The sequence below is a fragment of the Diaporthe batatas genome, assembly GCF_019321695.1.
Source record: "Diaporthe batatas strain CRI 302-4 chromosome Unknown Contig00011, whole genome shotgun sequence".
NCBI lineage: Eukaryota > Fungi > Ascomycota > Sordariomycetes > Diaporthales > Diaporthaceae > Diaporthe > Diaporthe batatas.
In genome coordinates, this window is record NW_025408558.1 from 1491492 (window position 1) to 1514368 (window position 22877).

General features: G+C 52.1%; 7 protein-coding genes across 7 annotated transcripts; 4 read left to right on the forward strand and 3 right to left on the reverse strand.

Annotated features, from left to right (window-relative positions):
* Positions 1-3589: 3589 nt before the first annotated feature.
* KVR01_009301 (uncharacterized protein) lies at positions 3590-4132 on the forward strand (the record flags this gene model as incomplete). Its single annotated transcript, XM_044782142.1, has 1 exon — positions 3590-4132. The coding sequence occupies one exon, from the start codon at positions 3590-3592 to the stop codon at positions 4130-4132; it is 543 nt and encodes a 180-aa protein (XP_044641803.1).
* A 2529-nt stretch (positions 4133-6661) lies between these two features.
* On the forward strand, positions 6662-8167 carry KVR01_009225 (uncharacterized protein; the record flags this gene model as incomplete). Its single annotated transcript, XM_044789935.1, has 4 exons — positions 6662-6669; positions 6900-6968; positions 7043-7198; positions 7255-8167. The coding sequence occupies 4 exons, from the start codon at positions 6662-6664 to the stop codon at positions 8165-8167; spliced, it is 1146 nt and encodes a 381-aa protein (XP_044641727.1).
* Positions 8168-8933: 766 nt separating this feature from the next.
* Positions 8934-10770, forward strand: KVR01_008997 (uncharacterized protein; the record flags this gene model as incomplete). The annotated part of the gene is made up of 3 exons (XM_044786411.1): positions 8934-9057; positions 9140-9463; positions 9599-10770. The coding sequence occupies 3 exons, from the start codon at positions 8934-8936 to the stop codon at positions 10768-10770; spliced, it is 1620 nt and encodes a 539-aa protein (XP_044641499.1).
* Positions 10771-11219: 449 nt separating this feature from the next.
* KVR01_009287 (uncharacterized protein) lies at positions 11220-12312 on the forward strand (the record flags this gene model as incomplete). The annotated part of the gene is made up of 2 exons (XM_044792697.1): positions 11220-12161; positions 12302-12312. Exons 1-2 carry the CDS (start codon positions 11330-11332, stop codon positions 12310-12312), a joined length of 843 nt encoding a protein of 280 aa, XP_044641789.1. The 5' UTR covers positions 11220-11329.
* Positions 12313-12965: 653 nt separating this feature from the next.
* Positions 12966-13713, reverse strand: KVR01_009558 (uncharacterized protein). The gene is made up of 2 exons (XM_044794680.1): positions 13151-13713; positions 12966-13089 (listed from the first exon to the last, which is right to left on the reverse strand). Exons 1-2 carry the CDS (start codon positions 13328-13330, stop codon positions 13078-13080), a joined length of 192 nt encoding a protein of 63 aa, XP_044642060.1. The 5' UTR covers positions 13331-13713; the 3' UTR covers positions 12966-13077.
* A 282-nt stretch (positions 13714-13995) lies between these two features.
* On the reverse strand, positions 13996-16104 carry KVR01_009420 (uncharacterized protein; the record flags this gene model as incomplete). Its single annotated transcript, XM_044787761.1, has 4 exons — positions 13996-15084; positions 15156-15284; positions 15351-15808; positions 15879-16104. The coding sequence occupies 4 exons, from the start codon at positions 16102-16104 to the stop codon at positions 14167-14169; spliced, it is 1731 nt and encodes a 576-aa protein (XP_044641922.1). The 3' UTR covers positions 13996-14166.
* A 1104-nt stretch (positions 16105-17208) lies between these two features.
* KVR01_008950 (uncharacterized protein) lies at positions 17209-18187 on the reverse strand (the record flags this gene model as incomplete). The annotated part of the gene is given in 2 exon segments (XM_044786914.1): positions 17209-17260; positions 17271-18187. 2 exon segments carry the CDS (start codon positions 18185-18187, stop codon positions 17209-17211), a joined length of 969 nt encoding a protein of 322 aa, XP_044641452.1.
* Between the last annotated feature and the right edge of the window lie 4690 nt (positions 18188-22877).

Sequence of the window (22877 nt, forward strand, 5' to 3'; positions counted from 1 at the left end):
GGGCCCCCGCCCCGAGGGCAGAAGGCCTGACGAGATCCGCGCCGCCTCTGCACACGCACGAGGCTCACAGCAAGGCCCCGGACCGGCTCATGCCCAAGGCCATGGCAGTCTACCTCTGCGGGGACGGCCGACAACCAGCGAGCAGCGAGGGGCCAGAAGCGAGTCGGAGGAACAGGCCTCCCGGTCAAGATCGCGCGCCCGAGCTGCTGCTGCTGCGGCAGCCGCTGGACATCAAGGCCCGGGCGTAGCACCCGTGGCAGCGCCGCGACACCCACCACTGCCACAAGCCCCCGGGGGGGCTGCCCAAGTCGCCGGACAACAGCGGCAGCCGCAGCAACAGCAAGGACAGCGAGATCCTCGCGGGCAACAGGGCCAGGCGACGGAGTCGCACCACAACCCGCGCCACGCCGCGGTGGGCTCTGCTGCCCAACAACAAGGCGGCACAGCTTACGACCAGGCCCAAGCGCGACCGCAGACACGGCCGCAGACTGCAAGGGGTCGTCCGCAGCAACAATCTCACGATCCCTCCTCCGAGCCCGGGCCGTCATCACTGCGCACGCCAGCTAGACCAGCTAGGCTAGAGACAGAGGAGCCACCACAACCTCAGCAGATTCCGGAGGAAAGGCCGGTTAAGCCGGACAAGAAGAACCCGCTGAGTCGTAAGAATTGGTTTCATAGGAAAGACAAGGACAAGAATGATAAGAAAGGAAAAGGCCGAGACGATAATAACGATGGGGAAGGTGGTGGTAAGAAATAGAGGCGAGATTGATCATCTAGCATTACACGCCATAGTGGGTGAGTCTATAGCGGGCTTCTGAAAGAAGTCATCAAGGTAGCCAGCGAGTGTAAGATCAAGTAGACATAGACGGCCAGGTGGAGAGCTCTTTCGGGACCTCAGGAATTCAAAAGTTACCTAGGTATTCGTCAAGGCGCGTGCGGCGGCGCGCCGCAAAATAGCCCTGCTACCTGAGACTACACCCCAGCGTTCCTCCTCTTTTATTGCAACAATCATTCTCTACCTAGGCATCCTTCGTAGTCACCTGCCGTCCCTAGGAGCCACTCAAAGAATTGGCTTGGCCCCCTCAGAACCTCGCCAAGGCCCTTAGAGTCGCCTCCTACTACTCTGACTTCTAATTCTCTGGGACCGGTATCCACACTCAGCACTAAGACAGCAATATTAGGCCAACCAAATTTTGAGGGTTTAAGCGGTCAGTGTTTGAGTCTACGGACAATCAATGATAATATGGCTGAAGTTGCCTCCTACTAGTACTCTTATTACTTCTAGTTATGGGACCCATATTCACACTCAGCACTAAGACAATAACACTAAGCCAATGAACCTTCCATCGCTTCTTTCTCAGTGCCAGGCGCCTCTTATCAACAAAAACAGTAAACACTTGATCAAGAGCACAGTCTGTTCGGAACTATAGGTGACGGTGATGATGATGATGATGATGATGATGGTTTAACGTCACGTCTAACTAGGCCTTCATTTACAGATTTCTCATGTATCCTTCCTAGCACTAGCTGTCCCCCCTTTCGAGAATCTCTGACGGGAGGATTGGGTACCTCCGTTTCGCTTGACAAAGGAAAAATTCTATTTTTAATTTCGGCTAGATATAGGAAAAACCACAAGGGGAAAAAACCTATATCTAGAGGTAGTGGCAGAGCCGAATACCTACCATAGTATTTAACATGGTCGGCTGTTCCATGGGTCTGTTTCGGGCCCCCAGCAGGAATCGAACCTGCTACCTTTACAAGGTACACCCAGCGCGTGACCAATGCGCCATGGGGGCATAGGTGACGGTGAAGGCCATAGGACAGAGAAACGTGCTAGTGTCTCACGGTCCGATTAATGTTGAGAAAAGGAATAACTCCAAGTGCCGTGCGGACGTCAAACTAGCGTGATGACAAGGAGTTAGTCCGAGGCCCACCCGTTGAATGTGGAGAGGCTCGCACTCTAAAAGTCGTGCAGACTACTTCGGATGAACCGGATCCTCCCGGAGGTTGCCTACATTAGCGTGAGTCTGGCCAGATCGTAGGATCTGGCATTAGAATCTTGAAGGCAATTTACCCCTGGCCCTCACGGCCCTTTCCGTCCTCTCATATTTCTTAACGCGGGGAAGAGCGGAGAAGGAATGTAGGGTCTAGGTCATGTACCAGAAACACTACTAGTATGTGCCTCTGGACTAGCAGCCCGCGTAAAATCACTCAGGATTTCGAAGATCTATTGGTCGGAGCGGTTACCTAGGTGCCGTTGATCAAGCCCGCATAGGAGCCCATTTGTTGAGATCTGTGACGAGACTGACAATAGAAAGCTCGAGAACAGCGCCTTAACCCCCTAGAATTAACTGAAGATCCGTAGACTGTATAGTCGGATCATGTAAAATAGTGACCTCGCCGCAAACGTTAATAAGGGCGGGCTATCTGTATTTGCAATGGGAATCTAAGATCCCTTGGGCATTGTACGTCGCACTGTCGTGCACGTGGGCCGACGTAGACGACTAGTAGGTAGATACCTGTGCATGCTCCGGGAGAGGCGGCGGCACTGTGCGACGTGGAACCTCGCAGCCTCTCGGCGCGACGTTGCTTTAGGCAGCTGTGCGCCAAGAGCCGCTCCGTCGGCGGTGAAGTCGTCTCTTCCTCCGCCGAGAGCTGATAAATGCACGCTGCCTTGGCGACCCGAGCAACGGAAGGCAAGTGTACCTAAGTCCGAGGTATCAGCCGCTAATACTAGTCCTGCGCCCTCAGCAGAACGGTCCAATTGAGTACTACCAAATCCTGAACAACGTCGGAAGGGAAGAGAGCAACACTATACTAACGATGAATTTTATTGGCCGAAGTCACCCAAGGATGTGAAAGGCTCTGCTTGACTGATTGGGCGCGGTCTGAGTGCTCGAGTCCGAGGCGGGAGCCGCTACCCAATCCTCAAGTGCTGCGCCAAGAGCCGTACCCATGATAGCTTCAGGTTCTCCTCTTCGCCGGGAGACAATGAATGCAATCACCGTTAGTGAACTAAGGAAGGGGCCAAACTTGATGCTGAATCGGGGAAAGAGGAAGAGAGACAACTGTGCGCCAAGGGCCGAGCCAACGATGTCTTCACGTTCTTCTTCCTGATCAGCCTTGGCGAGCCAAGCAAAGGATCGTGTTCTAACTTTCCGCCTCACCATATTGCAACATTGTGCTTATGATATTACAACATCGCGCCTCATCACACACATCAAAGTGGCTTTCAGTCCGTCTCATGACCGGTGGCGGAAGGCGAAGGAGGCTGGTATACACATGTCCACCTCGTTTCCGAAAGTTCACCCCCTGAAATCTCGGACTTTAGGAAGAATGGATTACACGAGAAGTCAACACAGAAGAGGAGCAGTAACAGGTACTTGACGAGAGGTCCGAGACGTTTTGATGAGGGCTTCCAGAAATGCATAAAAGGGTGGCTCCCGCCTCTGTCTGGGAACTCTTGAACCCATCTCCATCCAGCTCAACATCTCCAGCCTCCCAGCAAAGACAATAGTCCGGCATCAAGAAACCTGCACAAATCAATCTTCTCAAAAACAATTCCATCCCATCTTCCCCAATCATCAAAATGCAGTTTTTCACCGCTATCGTCGCCGGCCTCTTCGCCACCGCCGCCTCGGCCATCGACCTGCACCTCGAGTACGCAGGCGGCTGCAGCACCAGCGGCGGCGGCTTCATCTGCTACAACATCAACCCGGACACCTGCTGCAGCGTCAACTCGGGCACCTACTTCGGCAGCGGTTCGTTCCGCGCCATCCCCCGCAACTGGAACATCAACGCGCGCGGCCACGGCGGCCCCAACTGCGGCGCCATCCGCGAGCAGCGGGCCAGCGGCGGCTCCGACTACGTCTGCCTTGGCGGCGGGCCCTTCGGCGGCACCGGCTACGGCTTCGCCAACAAGAAGATGATCCGCGGCGCCACCGAGGCCCGCGAGGAGTCCGTGGGCTGCGCCACCCCCGACGTCGCCTACCTCGCCGACGGCACTTTGTACAACTACACCGCCGTCGTCGAGACCGGCCAGCCCGCCGATGAGCTCGTCCAGCTTTTCCAGTCCGGCGACATCCCCGAGAGCTTTGACGCGTTCAAGCTCGAGGAGACCCTCAAGCTGTAAACGTCGGGCCTGGCTTGAGGACATGCTCCGCTGCCTCCCCCACGCTAGGCTTTGCCCGAGTACCTTTTAGCGAGTGCTTCAGCTAGGGGTCAATGTTACGATGGGGCATAATGTTTGGTGTTGGGCCGGCTTATGTATTTCAAGCGGGAGTGATGGAGGGAGCAACCCTTTTCTGTTTCTTCGCATGCTCTGCTTGTTAGAGTAGTTATGCTTAAAATGGCTTTTCAAAGTTTGGGTGGATCAATTTTGAGTATATACATAGTAAAAGAGAAGCCCTTCATTGCTGCTAATTATCTACTCAGTGACCACTGTGCTATTTGCTTTCTCTCGTCATTTCCACTCATTGTGACTGTTTTAGCCGCAGGACATAGAAGCTTCGGCTCCCTAGTCACTTGGGGTTTGATCAAACAGCACACAGTACTGATTGAAAATTTCCTCCAGCAAATTTACCGTGGTACTATTCGTAATACACCGTGTATAGTCAGTATTTATGTGATAGAAAAGGAAACTACCTTAAATAACTAACAAAGGAGCCATACTATATGGAAAAGAAAAGCAAGCTATGAGCAATCTACAGTAAATTTCATGATGACAGATGAGTCCAGAGCAGCAGAGTTTGGTAACATTTAAACTGTGAGTGAGACATTTTGAAAATGTTTATTGGCATCCAGTAACTGTTCAAACTATCTCAAGGAGTTGTCAAGCAAGAGCTTTACTTGTTATAACAAGGCATGATTAATCAAGGGTGTGACTACAACTTGAACAGACAGATCTTGCTGTACACAAAGTACCTAGGTAGGTAGTATTTATAGTTAAGCTTAAATCCACCTACTTACAACCTAATTATCTTGTGCCAACATGGAAGTAATGTGGCAGACTTGGGGAATTTCGGTGGAGCTTCTTCATCAGGTCTTAGAATTCAAGGCTGTGAACTAATTTGTCCACATAGGCAATATTAAAGACTGAAGCTCAGACAGGACTGGGGTGTCAACTGGTTCGAATCCTATCCGAGGCTATGTCGTGGATGCCTCACATCTCATCAGCTGTAATAGGCTCCAGAGATCACATTGTACAATTGGTTGGGGCTCTCGATGAGAATCAAAACCAGCACGACAATGGCACCTTCCTCAATGTTTTGACAATCTCATTTATGCTTACAAAACTGCCAGAGACAGGCCGGGCATGCTGTTGAAGATGTTCCTAGCAAGCTGAAGTTGGCCAACTTGAATCTTTCAGAAACCATTAGCCGTCCATGATTTTACTACACATAGGTAAATTATTTCCATGATATTAGAAAATTTCATATTTTAGAAGACCATCTCTGTTGAATGGCCTGATGAACCACAAAGAATTATTCTTAACTACTTTCCAACATTACCTCACAGGCAATGTGGGGCTTCATTTGGGTGAGAGTGGTCATGAACAATCTTCATCAAGAAATTGTTGATGGGAATTTAGTAGAATTGTTGCAGAGAAAATCTTTCAGCATGCACAAGCTCACTCTCAGCAGAGTTCAAAGCGTCTGTCGGCCAGAGGCTCTGGCAATTTTCAAGGCTGTGTTTGTCAGCCGCATCATGCTCAACCTTCTGCAGCTTTGCATCGTGGCATGAATTTGCATGCGCTCAACACCATCAGATTGAAATGAACCTAATTGTCCCTGATGTCTCGTCAGTTCAAACGTTGGCTACCTAACTAGCTATGATATCTGCTGGTTTCTTCAAACAGCGGTTGATGGCCCAGCAGAGCAAGAAATTAAAGCATTCAACAACCCTTGAGAAGTCTTCAGAGCCTGGCCACTGACTACATTTTGGCAAGGACACAACTGGAATTCATTGATCAGACTGCTCAAGAAAGGTGGTGAATTTGACACACACCTGGTACCACAGGGACTAGCAGAATCTTTTTGGTATGGCTTTGGCCAAAGATGGTTTTGAGACACCTGTTTGCTTGAGCCGAATTGGTGAACTCACATTTTGTTATACCTTAAATATTGACATTTAATGTCATCTTGAACTGCCCTATGGTTGTATACTAGAGTTGGCTACCTATGTATGTGTTTCGCCAAGGGCAACATGGTATTGAGTGATAGCTTTTCACTGAAATTATTTCCTCAACGACACTGAGAAACCTGCCCATGGATACCAGGCTTTGACATAATCAGTTGATGAAAGGTGAGGTATGTCCAGGCCTACCTGCCAACTAAGTTTGCATTCACTGGCATCGCAGAGCTGGTAGTGAATGATGGAGGCACCAACTGCTGGGAGGGATCAAACGCAAACACACCCCCCGTCCAAACGTTTGCACCTTGCAAAACTGCCACCAGCAGCACCTGAAAGCTTTTTGTAGGTGTAGAACTGCCCCGCGGTTTTCAAGCACTGGGGCAGCTCGATTTAGAAACCACACCAGCAACCTCGACTGCGAAACCACATCAACAACCTCGACTCTGAAACCAACTCGACAACCTCAACCCCGAAACCAACTCAACAACTTCAACCCCGAAACCCACATCAGCACACCAGCACTGTCATCATGGCCGAGTAAGTACAGCGATTCCTGTTCCTGTCTCCATGCGCTATACCAAGCATCGGTGCAAGCAGAGACGGCTTTTGTGTTGTTTGCAACATCAGGCGCCACGCGATGCTTTGTGCCCAGCTACCCTCATCGCCCCTCATCGCACACTGCATCCTGCTTCATGGCACAGTAGCCCTTTCAGTCTCAGCACCTGCTGTCTAGATGTTGAGCAACTACTAATATAGCAATCACAAAGACTCAGCATTAAGGATGGCATGAAGGCCTATGTTGATGATGTGGAGCGTGAAATGGAGGAAGGCTGGGGGTGAGTTCCTCCATGACACCATCAAAAGACACACAGGACTGTTGTAGCAGGCTTGCGATACTAATATACTACAGCAAACGGCTGAACGATGACGAGAATCAGAAATTCAGGCACTCATTGGTTGCCTTCGCAGACGAGGAGGGGGCCTTCATGGAGAATGCTTGGGGCCCTCAGAACCGAGACCAAAACAGGCTTGGACACCACATCAGGGAGCTGGTGGATCACTTGGTGTATGTTATATTCCGTCCCAGCACAAGCTTCACAAGCGTCTGATGATCTTGTACAGCGGAAAAGTCAAGAGCAGAGCCATGGACGCCGGCCGCGCCCACGAGATTGACGAAGCGGACCTAATCAATCGAACCAAGATTACCATCTATGATGGCCCTCTCAGCATGCCTGGTTCTCACATCCTGACAGGGGAGATCGAAGAGGCTCGACCTCCCGAGAGTGAAGATGCTGCTGTGGAGTTTACCGTCGCGACCCCCGACATGGACTTTCAGGTGTCCTACCCACGTCAAGACTTCCAAGATCTTGAGGTCGATGAAGATGACATTCGGGGAGAGAGGGAGTTGGCATCCGGCGCCTACCATGAACCAATTCCAAGCGGACCCGAGTTCGAGGACCAGATCAGAGGTTTCCAAGGCATGTATGAGGATGAGATGGATGAGAACGACGATGGCCATTTCCAGCCTGTGTCGCAGCAGGGTGATAACTTGGGCTTGATGGACAACAGCCTTGACAACATGGACGCTGTCGGCAGCGCCCCTCTCCTTCCCCTACAGTGGTATGATCATGCACAGGGAGAGGATGTGATGGAGTCCATCGAGGAAGATGATATCATGGAGGACGACAACGATGCCAAGGGCAAGCAGCCCCAGCAGGCAAAGGCAAAGGCCCCTTCTGAGCACCCCCGCCACAAGAACAACAATCTCTGGGACGTTGTGGTGGACGCCGAAAAGCCCGAGGGACAACCCACGGGCTACATTTGCAAGTTTGCCCGCTGCAATGGCTGGCAAGGCAAGTGGACTTCCCGCAAGGCCCACTTCGAGGTCAAGCACCCGGAGGAGTGGTTTGCCTTCAGCGGAAAGCGGGCCAAGGTGCACACATGCCAGGTCGATGGCTGCGGCTGGTCCACCACCCACGGAAATCACTACATGAAGAAGCACAACAAGGACAAGCACGGCTTGAGCGAGGAGTGACTGGGTCCTATGGGGGCTGTGGGCGTTGCCTAGCTCTTTGGCAGAGTTCCCTTTGGAAGTTTTCAGGTTCATGATGAGGAAAAAGCAAAAGTTCTTGGTTTTCACACTTGCAGGTTCACCTTTGGTTGGGTACCAGACTAGCATGAGCAAAGCCCTCATCTTTGCTCCCACAGAAGCTGGGTTGTAGCACCCAAAATAAAAGTTTGTCCTTTAGGTCTTTAAGTCCTCTTTTAGACTCCACTTGCAGCACTTTTTTGTTCATGTGAACCATTGTGAGTTGATCCCAATCGTTACCAAGGTCGAGAGAGGCAGACTAGAAACGAGGGAAACGTGGAACTTGACCAAGGTATGGGCATACTTGTCCAACCAAGCAGCCAACCTTGCAGAATTTTCAGACCAGCAGCGAAAAGGCTGTGCCCGGGTGGTAAACGAGTTGGGATCAGCTGAATTCCGTTTGTTTTGGACGCCTCCAGGCTTTCTGCAACCGTACAACGAACAACCTAGGTACCTAGGTACACAACGTCGCACACTCCACCTTTTGGCAAAAGTCCTGGAAGTTCGTCGTTTGGCCTCCGTCCTTTTGTCCCAATTTCATTTTCCCCCAAAGTCCCATTTCAATTTCACAACCTCCAACCTCTCTTTTCCCCTGGTCTCTTCAAGCAAGCTGACACCAGGGCACCTCCATCCTCGACCTTCGTCTCTACACATTTCAGTTTATTGAAAGCCTGTTTTTCTTTGCATCGACCACTCTCTTTTCAAAGCGGCCATGCTGTTTTCAAAGCTCCTCTTGGCTGCACTTGGCGGCGCAACTGCCGCCCTGTCCGCTCACGTCTCACGTTGTGCGCTCAATTCCAACCGTAATCCCGCCTTCCTCAACGACAAGAGCGCAAGTAAGTTGTCCTGCCCTGATCTCCCACCAGGTTACCATTCTCAGCACACTCAAGGGTATTTTACTGACTAGCCGTTTGCCAGAATTCCAGGTCAACCGCACCGGTGTCCCTGGGGTGGACTTCGACATCGGCGAGTCGTACGCCGGGAGGCTGCCCATCGCAGGGCCCAAGCGGTCCAACAGCTCCAGTGCCAACGAGCTCTTCTTCTGGTTCTTCCCTTCGAGGAACCCGGATGCCATCAATGAGATCACCGTTTTCCTCAACGGCGGCCCTGGCTGCAGCTCCATGGCCGGCCTGCTGCAGGAGAACGGCCCTTTCCTCTGGCAGCCGGGAACTTACTCGCCCCAGCCGAACCCTTTCTCTTGGACAAACCTGACCAACATGGTTTGGATTGACCAGCCCATTGGTAAGCATTCCCCAAACACTGTTTTCGTCAACCTCGGCCGGGGACTTTTGTGAGCCCGCTGTATGGTCTCCTTGCTGAACAAGCCTTTTCCCAACGCACAATGTGAGAACCTTGGAACTGACTTTTGCTTGCTAGGCACTGGCCTTTCCTCGGCAGATCCAGGAGCCGGCCTCAATATCACGAATGAGCATGACGTGGCCGTACACTTCGCTGGTTTCTGGAGGAACTTCATTGACACTTTCGATATGTATGGCTATGATGTTTACCTGACCGGCGAGTCGTATGCAGGCCAGATGATCCCCTACATCGGAGACTACTTCCTGAAGCAGTCAGAACATGGTTCTGACAACGATTACTTCAACCTCAAGGGGATCCAGCTTATTGACCCTGCCATCGGGCCTCTTGGCGTCATGGAGCAGGCACCCGCAGTCCAGTACCTCAACGCGCGCCGCAGCTACTTCAACCTTAACGATACTTTCATGGAGCACATCAACCAGGAAGCCCTGTATTGCGGGTTCACGGAATACATGGACAAGGCGCTCACATTCCCTCCCAAGGGCCCGATCCCCCTACCCTTATCCATGAACGCCACCGCCGGAACCCTCCACGACAAGTGCCAGCCGTGGGTCGAGATCGCCGAGGCCGCGCTCTACGTCAACCCGTGCTTCGACCCCTACCACATCACAAACTTCTGCCCCTTCCCCTCGAACCAGCTGGGCTTCCCCACGCTGGGCTGGGGCCCCAACAACTACTTCAACCGCAGCGACGTGCAGGACGCGCTCAACATCGGCGAGCCGCGGCCCAACTTCATGCTGTGCAAGGAGACGGAGTTTGGCCTCGACGACTCGGAGCCCTCGGCGTTCAGGATGATCCCGTCCATCATCGAGCGCACGGGCAACGTGGTCATCGCCAACGGCGAGCTCGACTTCCTCATCATGTCCAACGGCACCCTGGCCGCCATCAACAACATGACGTGGCAGGGCCTCCAGGGGTTCCAGGAGTCGCCGTTCAAGGGCGGCGACAACTTCTTCGTGCCGTACAACCCGACCATCGGGCCTGCCATCGACGCCACGTTGTCGCAGAGGCGCATCCCCAGCCTGTCGGTCGGCCTCGTCGGCGGCGGTGGCTGGTATGGCAAGACGCACACGGAGCGCGGGCTGACGTTCACCACTGTGGCGCTGGCGGGGCACGAGATCCCGCAGTATGCGCCCGGCGCGGCGTACAGACTGCTCGAGTTTACGCTTGGGCGGGTGGATAACCTGACGGAGGTTGGCGAGTTCACCACGGTAGGAAACTGCGTTTCGTGATGGCAAGGTCTGGCGGACCGAGCAGGGTGTGGCTTTCCGAAGCTTCTTCGCTTCTCAGCGTGGCGCATTTCTGATGGAAGGATACAATAACGCTCCATATTTACAGGCAGCGTAATGTAGTAAATAATACAATCTAAACTTTGAGGAGCCCATTTTGAGCGCCCTTGACGGCATGTACTCGTTCGAGTAGGCCGTTCCGGCGAGACTGTGATGGCATCTGGACACAACACAATTTTGCCTTTGTACTCATCACAGACAGGGACATCTGTAAAGAACACGTAACAATGCACCTCCCAAACAATCCATTGTATTTGTGTCGCAGGTCCCTTTCAAGCACACTAGTCGCGCGGGTCACAAACTTCTAGCCGTTGCAGAAAACAAAGGCGAGAACGAAGACACGCGCAATACTTAAGCACCGCCATAAACGCCAATATGCTGTTTGGGCCACCCTTCTGCATCACCCATCGCGCCTCACCACCAGCCTCGAAGCTACTACATACGCCCCCAAGACATAACACCAAAGAGTACGTTCCCCATCACCACAAGTTTCTAAGAGAAAATGGTAGGCCTGACCACCACGCCCGCCACCATGTCCCTCCGCCCGGCCGACACAGACAGCATCATCCAGAAGGACATCGAGGCACGCGACTGGAGCAAGATGCCGGCGCCCCCGCGCCTCGCCCCCGTCGAAGACGCAGCGGACGAGAAGACCCTCTTCGAGCGGCGCGTCTCACGCCCAAGCAACCCCTTCACCAAGCGGCCGCGTCAGTACACCTTCAGAGCCCCCGTCTTCACCCCGAACTCGCCCCTCGACGAGGCCGCGACGCTCGCCATCTCCCCGGGCAGGGGCCACAGCACCACGGGGCGCGCCAACCCAGGCAGGTCCCCCTTCCCGCCCCCCTCGGCGCTGCTGCGCTGCCTCCCCGACTTCCCGCACTGCCTCCCCCACCTGTGCGACCACCCCTCGCGCGCCCACTACCACCACCAGGCCACAGGCGAGGGGGCGCAGTGCCACATGTGCGCCGAGGGCGAGGGCAGCAGCCCCACCAGCAGCAGCAGCAGCAGGGCGCTGCACGCCCTCCCCTGCGGCCACCTGATCTGCGGCCGCCACCTGACCGCGACAGCCGACACGGCAGTCTCGACGGCGCTCGCCCGGCGCCCGCCGCAGGTGCGCGAGAACCTGGAGGCCGCGTCGCGCGAGCTGGCGCGCGTGCGGCGGGTGGGGTGCGGGGCGTGCGGCGCGGACATGCGCCTCGGGGAGGGCGGGGACGGGGACGGCGGCTCGGTGCTGCTGCGGTGCCTGGACGAGGGGCTCGCGCGCAGGCTGTGGGCTGTGCGCTGGCGGCTGCTCGGGGCGGAGGGCGGTGGTGTTGTTGGGCCTGCTGCGCGGTGTGGGTGGCCTGATTGTGGGGCTGCTGTGCCTGCTTGGTGTAGGTTTGATGTGGCGAGGGGGAAGAGCTTGTTTTATTGTGTTGCTTGTGAGGGGAACTCGGTTTGGATTGAGGGTAAGGGGTTTTATCCTACTCGGTAGACAACATTTGAATACCTTGTTCTATTAGTTGGGGGGTTGTTCCTTTGTCATGGGAGGCTCTTCTTGTCATGAATTCACACACGGCCTCAGGTGCTCGAGACTGGTCATGTTGAGAGTGTCCAGGTCGTATGTGTATTTCCATAGCTCGTAATACATTCCTGAACTTGAAAACTTGCTCCCTTATCGTATGTGATGCCGCCATCATGAGCCATGTGGTTGATATGTAAGTGGTTTAACTTTCGTTCCATAACCCTCTAGTAATATAAGTCCACCAGAGGCTTCAACTTCTGCCAAGCAACGGACTATAGTTGTCATGCCGTCCTTGGCGCAGTCCCGGCGTGGCGACATGAACACTCATAATGTGGATTGTGTCGTAGAGGCTCTTGATTGTGAAAAGTGGAGCTGTGTATAATTGTCATTTTGGGCATAGTGTAGTTTCATGTCCCAAGTAATATCCCAAGGCTGATAAGGATTTTGTCATGACTGCAAGAGATGGAAGTGGCTCTGAACCAAAAATTGCTCACAACCACAACATTGTAAGATTTCCCCTACAACACTTCCCGAGCCTGGGACCTACACGGTGCGGCGCTGGTTGACAACGGCAAAGGCAGAACCGCATTTATGTCACATTTCACACACAGCAGGGACACAGCAGATTAATGTTGTGGTGGTATCACTGTATTAGAAATATGAATCGCTAAAGTGATGACTGCATGGTTGGCAGCTCAATCCTCCCACTCGATCCCCTCAGTTTCAGTTGAGCGTGGTCGAGGAGTTTACTTCTTGATCTGTGATGGTGATATGTTAACGAGACTATTCAACAGTAACAGTAACAAGGATTCATCATACGCTGTGGGTGGTCTCGGAGACCTTGTCGCTGGCAGCGTCCTTGGCCGCCTCAGCGCGGGTGCCGGCGGGGGCGCTGGAGTCCTTGGCGACCTCCTTGTTTCCCTCCTTGGAGACGCCGGAGATGCCCTGCTGGACGGTCTCGGAGGCGGAGGAGACTGCGTTCTTGATTGCGTCGGCCATGATGACTGAGTTGGTTGGGTTGGGTGGGTGGAAAAGTGTTTGGTTTGTTTGTGTGGATTGTGTTGTTGTTGTTGGTGTTGATGAAGATGGAGGGGAAGAAAAGAGAAACTGAGCTGGGAATCTACGTCCTTTTTGTATTCTTCTGGAGGGCGGCTCAAGTCACAGACAGACAGCTGAACAAGCTAGGCCAGACTGACTAACTGACTGACTGACTGACTGACAAGGCAGCATGACAACAATCCGAGCTGCCTCATCCGGTGCAAGCTTGGTCTCTGCCATGACGTGGGGTTGTGGGTGTTGCCCCGCGATCCGTCTTGTCACCCAAAAGGCCTCGACCTTTTACTCTGTCAGTATGACGACGTTGTCCCAGGCACAGACTGGCGCAGTAGCAGAGCAGGCAGGGAGCAGGTGTGGCACATGCAAGTCGAATCAAGCCTCAAACCGGACTCGCTTAGCTGGAGCAAAGGCTCCGAGGCGTAAGGTATGATGCTCAGTGACGCACTTGGGGGTGGGTAAAGTGGGGCGGACCCACCAGGCAGCCAACCAGCGACCGCGGCCGTGGTCTTGTGGCGCAGCTGTGGCACACTTGCCCAAGCCAAGCCCGCCTGGTTCAGACGACGTCCTCTCTCTGTCGGTCCTTTCCACAAGTCCTCTGCCTGCAACTACTCGACATCTCACTCGCCCAGTCGCCTCGGTTTCACACTCGCGTCACCACTGCCTGGGCCGGGAGAAAGCGGGCTGGCGGGCCATGGACAAAAGATGAAGTAGATTAACCTCGAAGCAGCACGCGATCGCCCCCACGGTGACGTCTTAGCCTTGCCTCCCCTTTGTTGCTCCTACTGCTGCCACTCGAGGATGATGGAATCCCACATGACCCCGCGCCACTGCACAGAACGCGTCACCGTGAACCCGACCGCGTTGCGCCCCGCCCTCAGCACCTCCGCGGCGCCCACCTCGTACTGCACGAACCGCCACTCGCCGCTCGTCCTGCCGCTCCGGTACAGCGCCGGGTCGCTCGTGAACACGTCCTTGCCGAGCGTCCCGACCACCACGCCGTTGACGTCCACGTCCACCGCCGTGCTCTGCGAGTACCCCGCCAGCGACACGCTCAGCACCGCCGTGCCGTTGGCGCGCGCCGCCAGCTCCGCCGCGCCCACCTCGAACTCGATCGCCCACCGCCCCGGCTTGGAGGTGGCGTAGTACCAGTCCCGCGCCGCGTCCGACTCGCCCATCCTGAAGGTCAGGTTCGCCGGGCTGTCGTCCGTCGCGCCGTGCTGGTACGGCAGCCCGCCGTTCCTGAACTCGGCCGCCTTCTTGTCGAACTCGCCCACCTGGAAGATCTGCCTGCGCCCTGTCGGCAGTGCCCACCCTACCTCCCCCAGCGCCGTTGTCCTGCCTGTCTCGACGGTGATGGGCGCCACTGTGGTGTTGGTGTACACGTCTGCGATGTCGCCGCCGTTGGACCACGCGTAGAGCCCGTACGACCCGGCGCGCACGTCGCCGAGCGAGAAGGACCCGTCTGCCCCGGCCGTGGTCGTGTAGTAGTAGTTGTCCCCCTGCACCAGCGGCCTGGTCGACGTGTCCGTGTCGCCCAGGAAGACGGCGGCCCCCGAGGCAGGACGCCCGTCTGAGAGGCGCAGGGTGCCCGTGATCTCCCCGCGGCTGTGGTAGGCCCCGTCTGGCAGCCAGCTGTAGGGGAACTTCTGCAGCTCCTGCCTGCGGCGCTCCGCGACGTCTTCCACGGAGCCATTGTTCTGCGACGGTTGTGGTTAGACGGAAACCCCTCGAGCGCTGTCGGTCAGAGCCGATCCCAAGGTAAACTCACGAGGTACCACAGCCAAGGCCCGAAGATCTTGCCCACCGGCAAGTGGGTGTCGGCCCCGACGCGGAAGTGCGACGTGTCTTGGAACACGTTGAGCTGGACGGCATCGCCCGTTGCCGATTCGCGGTGGACCTGGCTCACACGTTAGACCACTGCACAACCGTGGGAGCCGGGGGGGGGGGGCTTCACAAAACCCACAGTCAAAGTCTGGCTGAGCTGGCTCGCCGAGAAGTACTCGGTCGAAGGATGGATCCACCATGAGCCAGCGACGCCCGGCCCGTAGACGCCGTAAAAGTCCCTGTCCCGCACGTAGTTGCTCCAGTCGTACTTGGTGATGTACCCCCCGCCCGCGAGCTGCCACGTCTCGTCCTGCACCTTTGTCGACGCGCTGCCGCCGTAGAGCGCAAAGTCGGGCAGGGGCTCGTCCTTGACGTGGGTCCGCCCCCGCGTGAAGGTCGCGTTGTCGAGCCGCCACAGCGTCCGGATGATCTCCAGGTCCGGCAGCGCCTTGTTCACCACGTACTGGTAGGCGCCCTGCAGGCCGTCGAAGACCACCCAGTGCAGGTCGGCGTAGGCGGAGCTGAAGGCGATGTCGATGTGGTCTGGGCCCCGCGAGACTATGTTGGCGGCGGTCCACTCGAAGTTGTTCTCGCCGTCTGGTCGGGTCGTCAGCTATAGCTCTCCCCTCGGGGGCTGTGTGTGACGCGTGTTGGGGTTCTGTCTCACCTATCCCCGCGTAGTGCCCCGCCGCGCCGCCGACGAGATCATGGCCCGGGAGGATGCTCGAGAACAGCTTCGTCGCGTAGTACTTCCCCTCGGTGACGTTCCACAGGTCGTTGCCAAACACCCACGTCTGGTTGTCGACCTGGGTGAGGAAGGGGCCCCTGCAGGCGCCGTGCCCGGCGAAGAGGGCCATGCCCAGGAGGGGGGCCAGCTGTCGGAGGCTCGTCATTGTCGTCGACACACGTGAGGTTCTGATTGACCTGGGCCTGCACCTTCGGATCTCCCTCCCGGACTGCCAAGAAGCCATGGCAGGGGCGCCCTTTTAATAACATGTCAAAGGACCCGGCATCGTGTTTCTGCGTCCATGTTGACTGCCCTGAATCGCCCACCGCTGGCCCCCTGTCATAAAAAGATAGGAGCTTTTTTCCTGGCGTTGCAGCAGGTGTTGCGACATTGGGCGATGCTACTTCGCTTCGTCCCTGTCCGTCCGAACTGTAAGCAATGGCGTCGATGGCACCATTTTAGTTCCCGCGTGCTTACGGGGCCGCCGGCTGCACGCGGGACCTGGTTGGTGGTGTTTCTTCAACAGGTTCGGGTCTGGTCGCCGGGGCCCCACCGTTCGCCATCTGGGCTGCCCATTGCACGATGTCAGTCATGCGATGGGGTGAAATTAGTCCTAAGCATTCGGGCATTGTAGTCAGACTGATTAGTCTTTCGTGTAGGCCAGTTTTTTGAGTTCTAATCGAGGGGTCTGACTGACTAAGACCTACTGGCTACATAAAGAATAAATATAGTGAGGTACTTTAACTGAGACGGTCCCGTTAAAAGCCACGCGATAGCACCCCAGGTTCAAGACTATAATTCTTAGTCCCCTAAACTTAGATACTAGCACTCATAAGCTCGCACCATCACACATACTACTAAACTCAACGACTTCTTAAAATCTAATCCTTAATTCAAATTATTTTTAATGTTAAATATTTGACTAGTAGAACTGAGGCGTTAGAGATCAGACACACACACCCGTAACAACGGCCCCGAGGGCGGGTACGCCCATGCGATCCATAAGATCACTCTAATCTCACAAGATATATCCCCAAAGAAGATTGTCCCATAGGCGGTTCATTGTTGTCCATAAAAACGTATTCCATAAGAGGTTTTCCTGTCGCACATGAAGGTTGTTCGACGGAAGCTTTTCCAATTGGATCCCGTCCCATAGAAGACCATCCTGTCTCCTGAAGATATCGCGGCGTGTGTCAGATGTCATCGACCAGATACAACTCGTTTTTGCTCCTCCGCACCAGACAGCGCCAGCCATCAAACAATGCCTCTTTTACGCGATGACCATGATGGTAGGAGGGCCGAAGAAATATTCTCCGATAGGCCTTGCGATACAGTTCATGCCGGTCCTCCTCGGACATCCTGGTCGGCCCGCCCTGACCACGCCCACGAAGGCTGGCGCCCACCCACTGGAAATAGCCATCTTTAGGGGGACGGGGAAACTTCTCACGGTGCTTATCAAGGCCGAAGACGACCTCCCCCCGGTCGAACTGCGGGATGGCGGACCGGAGCGTCACCAGCGAGGGGAACCGCTTGGCCAGCGCGACCATGTCGCCCATCCTGCGGCTCTTCCTGTGCCCAAAAAAATGATGGCGGAAGGAGGTCATGTCCAAGTGATGAGGGATGATGGCGAGGCGCTTGATCCGCGGCGCGAAGCGCAGCCCGAGCGCGTCGTCGAGGTACTCGGCCAGGCGGTGTTGTTTTCCGTCTGCGCCCTTGGTGTGGCGCAGGGCCAGGTCGACCCCGTGCGAGATGGCCTCCACGCAGAAGACGTCCCTGTCGAAGCTGTACGGCATGTGGCGCTTGCGGGGGGACCCAACGGGCTGGCCCTCGGCGTCGTATTCCAGCTCGTGGACGGTCAGCACCGACATGCCGAGCAGGCGCGCCATCCACTTGCGGGTCTCGGAGCTGGCGCGCAGGAACTTGTAGTAGGGCCGCGTGTTGATGCTGAGCGGCGTGAAGCAGGCGACCCACCCGCTGCGGGACCCGTCGCGGCCGGGCTTCACCCTGTTCGGGTCCCGCCTCAGGTCGAACCGGAATCTCTGGACGGAGCCGAGGGGGAAGGGGCGTCGGAAGCGGAAGTTCTCTTCCAGGAATGCCTGCTCCCAGATGAGAAGGCGGAGTTCTGTTGGGAGTTCCCCGAATTTGGGAAAATGATCGGCAGGTTGGTTTTCTGGAAATTCGTCGTCGGCATGAACAGCATCGCTTCGGGCCAAGGCCTCAGACTTGGAGGTGTCGTTGGGCTCCTCCATTGCCTTCAATTTTTTGTAGGCTGATCTTTGACGAAAGTGGACTCAATTGTCTACGTCTCGACGAGCTGGTCCCGGGGGGACGGTGAAGATGAGTATGGGAGGTTGTAGTAGGCGCCGACCGCATCGCCATAGATGGAGTTTTGACACTTTTTTTTTGGATGATAAACCCACATTGAGATATTTCAAAAATGCAAAACTTTGGATTGACGACCTCGGGAAGCCGACCGATGCGTTGGTTACTAGTAGTGTTGTGGTCCGAGTAGTTTGCGTTAGCCTTTGATTAGTTGACAGACGACTTGGATGGAAAGCTCAGGCTGGGATACTGGTGCATTTGCCTCATTAAGCGTAGCGAGGAGTTGTCTTAAAGCGAAGCGAAAGGGTAACGACGAGTGGAGCTTTCTCTATTACTGTGTAATCCAATAAAATGTTTCTCATGCATGAATTGGTTAGAATCTGAATCTCGAATGGGGACTGGGTAATTAATGTATTTTTGTATGTACTGTACGTACTTAAGGAGTTGTATTGAGGAAGGAGTAGCTCTCGCTCTCGCCTAGCTCCAGCTACTAGGAAAGCTTCCTTTCGCTTAAGTAGTTTGTGGTTTCGTTTTCAATCCCCATACATATAAAATATATATAGCGCCTTTATATAATAGTAAACACTTAAGACTTAATATTTAAAGAAATATAATACTAATAATAGTAAAAAGAAAATATAATATATAGATATATAGCTAAACTTTATATTATATAAATAAGGTTAAAAGGTATTACTTTTAATAGTATTATATTAAAAAGTTAGTAAAATAGTTATATAGTAAGATTAAAATAGTTTTAAAATAGCCCTTATAAGAAGAAAAATCCTATAATATAAAACCTAATAAACTAACTCTTCCCTATTAATATACTTAATAACTATTTAAATCTACTCTTATTAAATAAGTTAGATATATTATAATCCCTATTTTAAATATATAGTTATTAATAGAATAATAATACTATAATAATAAATTTATTTAAAAAGCCTTTTATATAAATTTTATAAAAGATTAAAAATTTTAAAAAGCTAAATAAAGTTTATTTATTATATATTAAATAAATATTATATAAAAAAGTAAAAATCTAAATATTTAAAAACTAAATCTTCCTCCTTTAAATATACTATTTTATTATTAAAGATTTATCTACTTCTATATAATATATAAGAAATATAATAAAAAAGGAGCCCTATAAAGAAAGTTAATAACTTTATTATATATAAATAAGTTTAAGGATATATATTAAATAATTATTAACTTTATACTTAAAGTATAAGCTAATACCTAGTTTAAAAGTTAAGAAGATAATAAATAAATAAATAGTTAAATAAAAAATATAATATAGTTAAAGCCTTCTTTCGCTTAACCTCTAGAATAACTCCTCACTACGCTTATTCCTTAGCTAAATGAAACCTTCGGGTATACATATTTTATACCAAGGTGTACTTAAAGTCCAAAATACGGGAACCAAGTTTTTACAAATTAGGGAAGCACTGGCAGGGCATAGAGTTTTAATGGTATATTTATGGAGATTAAAAATCAACCCTCTCGGAAACAGTGGGTGCACCAGAGCCCAGGGATCACCATACTTAGCTTCATTTCTAATCCCCATATATATAAGAGAACGGATATTTGTAGGGCAAAAAACGGATAGTATAGGGCTAAAAACGGATGGTACAGGGTAACTTTTTTATAAAAATAAAACTTTATACTATAACTTTAAAAGAAATTAAATTCTTAGGAATAAAAAATACCTTATAATATAATGAAAAAATAAGCTATTTATAGGTATTATTTTAAAAGTTTTAACTTTAATATTTATTTAATTATATATTATTATAAAAATAAATATTATTTTTTAAAAATAAATTTAAAAAAATAATAATAATTTCTAATAACCCTAACCTTAATATATAATATTAATTAAATAATAATAAATAATAAAAATGTTTTAAAAAATATTATTTATAGATATTACCTATAAAAATTAAAAAAAATAAAAAAGTTGCCTTGTACCATCTGTTTCTTGCCCTGCGAATATCCGTTTTCATATATAAAACAGATACAGTAGCTTCACATAGTAACAAACGCTCAAGACCCAGCTTTCAAGAAATATAATTACTTACCACTGTATGAAGTCGCCATGTATGTCCTCGGACGTATACGGAATAGAAGCGAAACTAGTTCATAAATATACTACTAATAACAGCACAGAGAGAATAAAATACGTCTGTGGGCACATCCATGGATAGCCTCAGCCCGGTGCCGCACAGACAGGGCTATCGATCCCGACGGCGCCGCTGACTAGAGAGGCGTCAAGGTAGTCTGGTAGGGCAAAAGGGATGAACACTACAGCGTATGTAGGTACCTCGGTAGGTACCCTGGGGTAATGAAGGGTCGTGACCTCGGTAGTAGGCAAGCTAGGGGGAAATGACTAGAAGCTTCTACTTGCTGATGAATGATAAGCCAGAAAGGATGTGCGAGTATCCTCAACGGGTTTTACAAATAGCCACCTTCTTCCAGGGGCTCGATCCGCTTCAGAGGACATGGGCACCTGTAGCAACCCGAAGTCCATCCAATCCGTCACAGCCCCAGAGTTGGTACTCCTAGACCTCAAGCCACCCTCCCCCCAAACCTCGGCTATGTCAGGTAAGAGGAAAGTTGGACATACTAGGCAAATGAAGCCGCGAAGATTCCATACAAACCACCGGTATGGCCTTCGCAGTCGAACTCGTCGTTCCAAGGCCGGCGGTTTCCATCGCTTTTGGGATCTGCCAGTCGAGATTCAATGGAACGTTTGGAATCACGCTCTTTCTACCTTGACGACAGTTCCGAGTATCCTGTGCTTCCAAATAAAAGTGTGTCAAGAATCAAAAGTCCCGTAAGTAGTACATTTGATTGGTCACAGCGCTTTAGGTATGAACTGGTGCTGGCAGAAGAGGCACCCTTGTATCCCCTGACCGGGTCGGTCACTCTTTCATTTTGCAGGAGCTGACTCTGAGATTCCACAGCGTCGCGTGTTTCAGCCCCGATGAGTATGCGGCATCCTCTACTCTCGCTCACAGAGCACTTCTTGGAGCATGCTATTACACACGACAAAAAGCTCTGGAGTCGTTGAATATCCTGGAACTCTTCCGATTTGATAAGTCAAGTGGCACTCCCACTAGATTCAGGATCCCATTCGACTTCGAGAAGACCTGCTTCTGCATCCAAGGCTGGGAGGGGTATGACACGTACGAAGATATCCGTCACAACATCATCGGTATGGAATTCGCCAAGAGAGTAAAAAGGCTCGCATTCATGGTCCGGAACGACGACTTGGATTTCCGGCCCTCCACAACATTTTCATTGCCCATGCAGGGGCCCAAATATCAACTCTCGAGCTTGGCTCTTATTTTTCATAATGCCAGGCAGATTAGTGGGATCCGCAGCATAAGTATGTCAGAGGTTAGAGATTTGGTGGGAGAGGAAGCCTTTATTTCCTTGTTCTCATTCCAAAGCTTCAACCAGAAAGAGATGGTTGGAGGCTTTCTTGTGACAAAGCCACGTGGTGTGCGTGAAAGATTATTCTGTGGTGCAATGTATTTAGTGCTCAAAGATTGGAGACACAGACTGTCGGCTGCTCTACCGACCGTGACGGTCTGACGGTTCTCTTGAGCCAGCTGGCGCACCGTACCACCTGGAAGAGTATTGGGAACGCTTTGCACGTCCACGGGTACGAAAACAACCCCTCACAGCCTATTGGAAGACGGATTCGGGATCATGAGGATGGTTGGACTGGCTCGCAATCTTCATGCCAATAATCGTTACCATGTTATGAAATTTGAAGTAAAAGGAATAACCCCTTTTGTTTTCTACCAGCATCAAGCAATGTATTGCTACAGGACTTCGCATGACCACCTGTTTGAATGAAATCTTCAAGTTCATGGACAACTGTGGGATAGGTTCTCATCAGCCTGAGCCTGAATGACTACTAGATTCACTCATCCAAGTTGAAGAACTCCGTATGGCCACTCTTTGATGCAAAGTTAAAAGGTTAGGACGGGTGGCAGCATAACAGTTCAAAGTACCATGAAGTGAGGCTTGTTCAATGACCACTTACAAGAGCTGTAACAAACAATTCTTATGGTGCCGCGCTGGCAACAAAATGGCAGATAACTGACCAAACAGGTGGCATTGAAAGTCATTGGGGTGGATGATAATGCTGGGCTGGACCCCGGTCAGTCACCCCGGACTTCATCATCAATGGACATTGCAAAACCAACAAACGGCCGAGGCAGCTTTCAAGGAGCTGGTGAGCCTTGTGCCCATGGTAATTCGTGTCTACCAACTTGCCACAGGCACACAAACGTTCAAATTCTACAGCCAAGGGTCATGGATTGATTCCCTAATTCATTTCATGCCAGACCTTGGCCACACGGTACGTATGTGGAATTCACCGTACCTCTGGTGGTTCATCTCGGGGGTTTTGTCACTGGCCTTGTCACCACCTGCAGTTGATCAAAGCTGATCGCAACACCACGGTGAAGCTTGCAACACTGCAAACATTGTGGCGGGCGTCTCTGTTGCCTCGCAACTGATCCCCTTTCTATTACGCTTCTAACCTCACCATCTAGTTTGGTTTCCCTGTCAACGTCCCCCAAGGCATCGCACAAA

What these genes read in the sequence shown, in the direction of transcription:
- KVR01_009558 (XM_044794680.1), bottom strand. Translation starts at nt 13,330, where the DNA reads ATGGCCGACGCAATCAAGAACGCAGTCTCCTCCGCCTCCGAGACCGTC.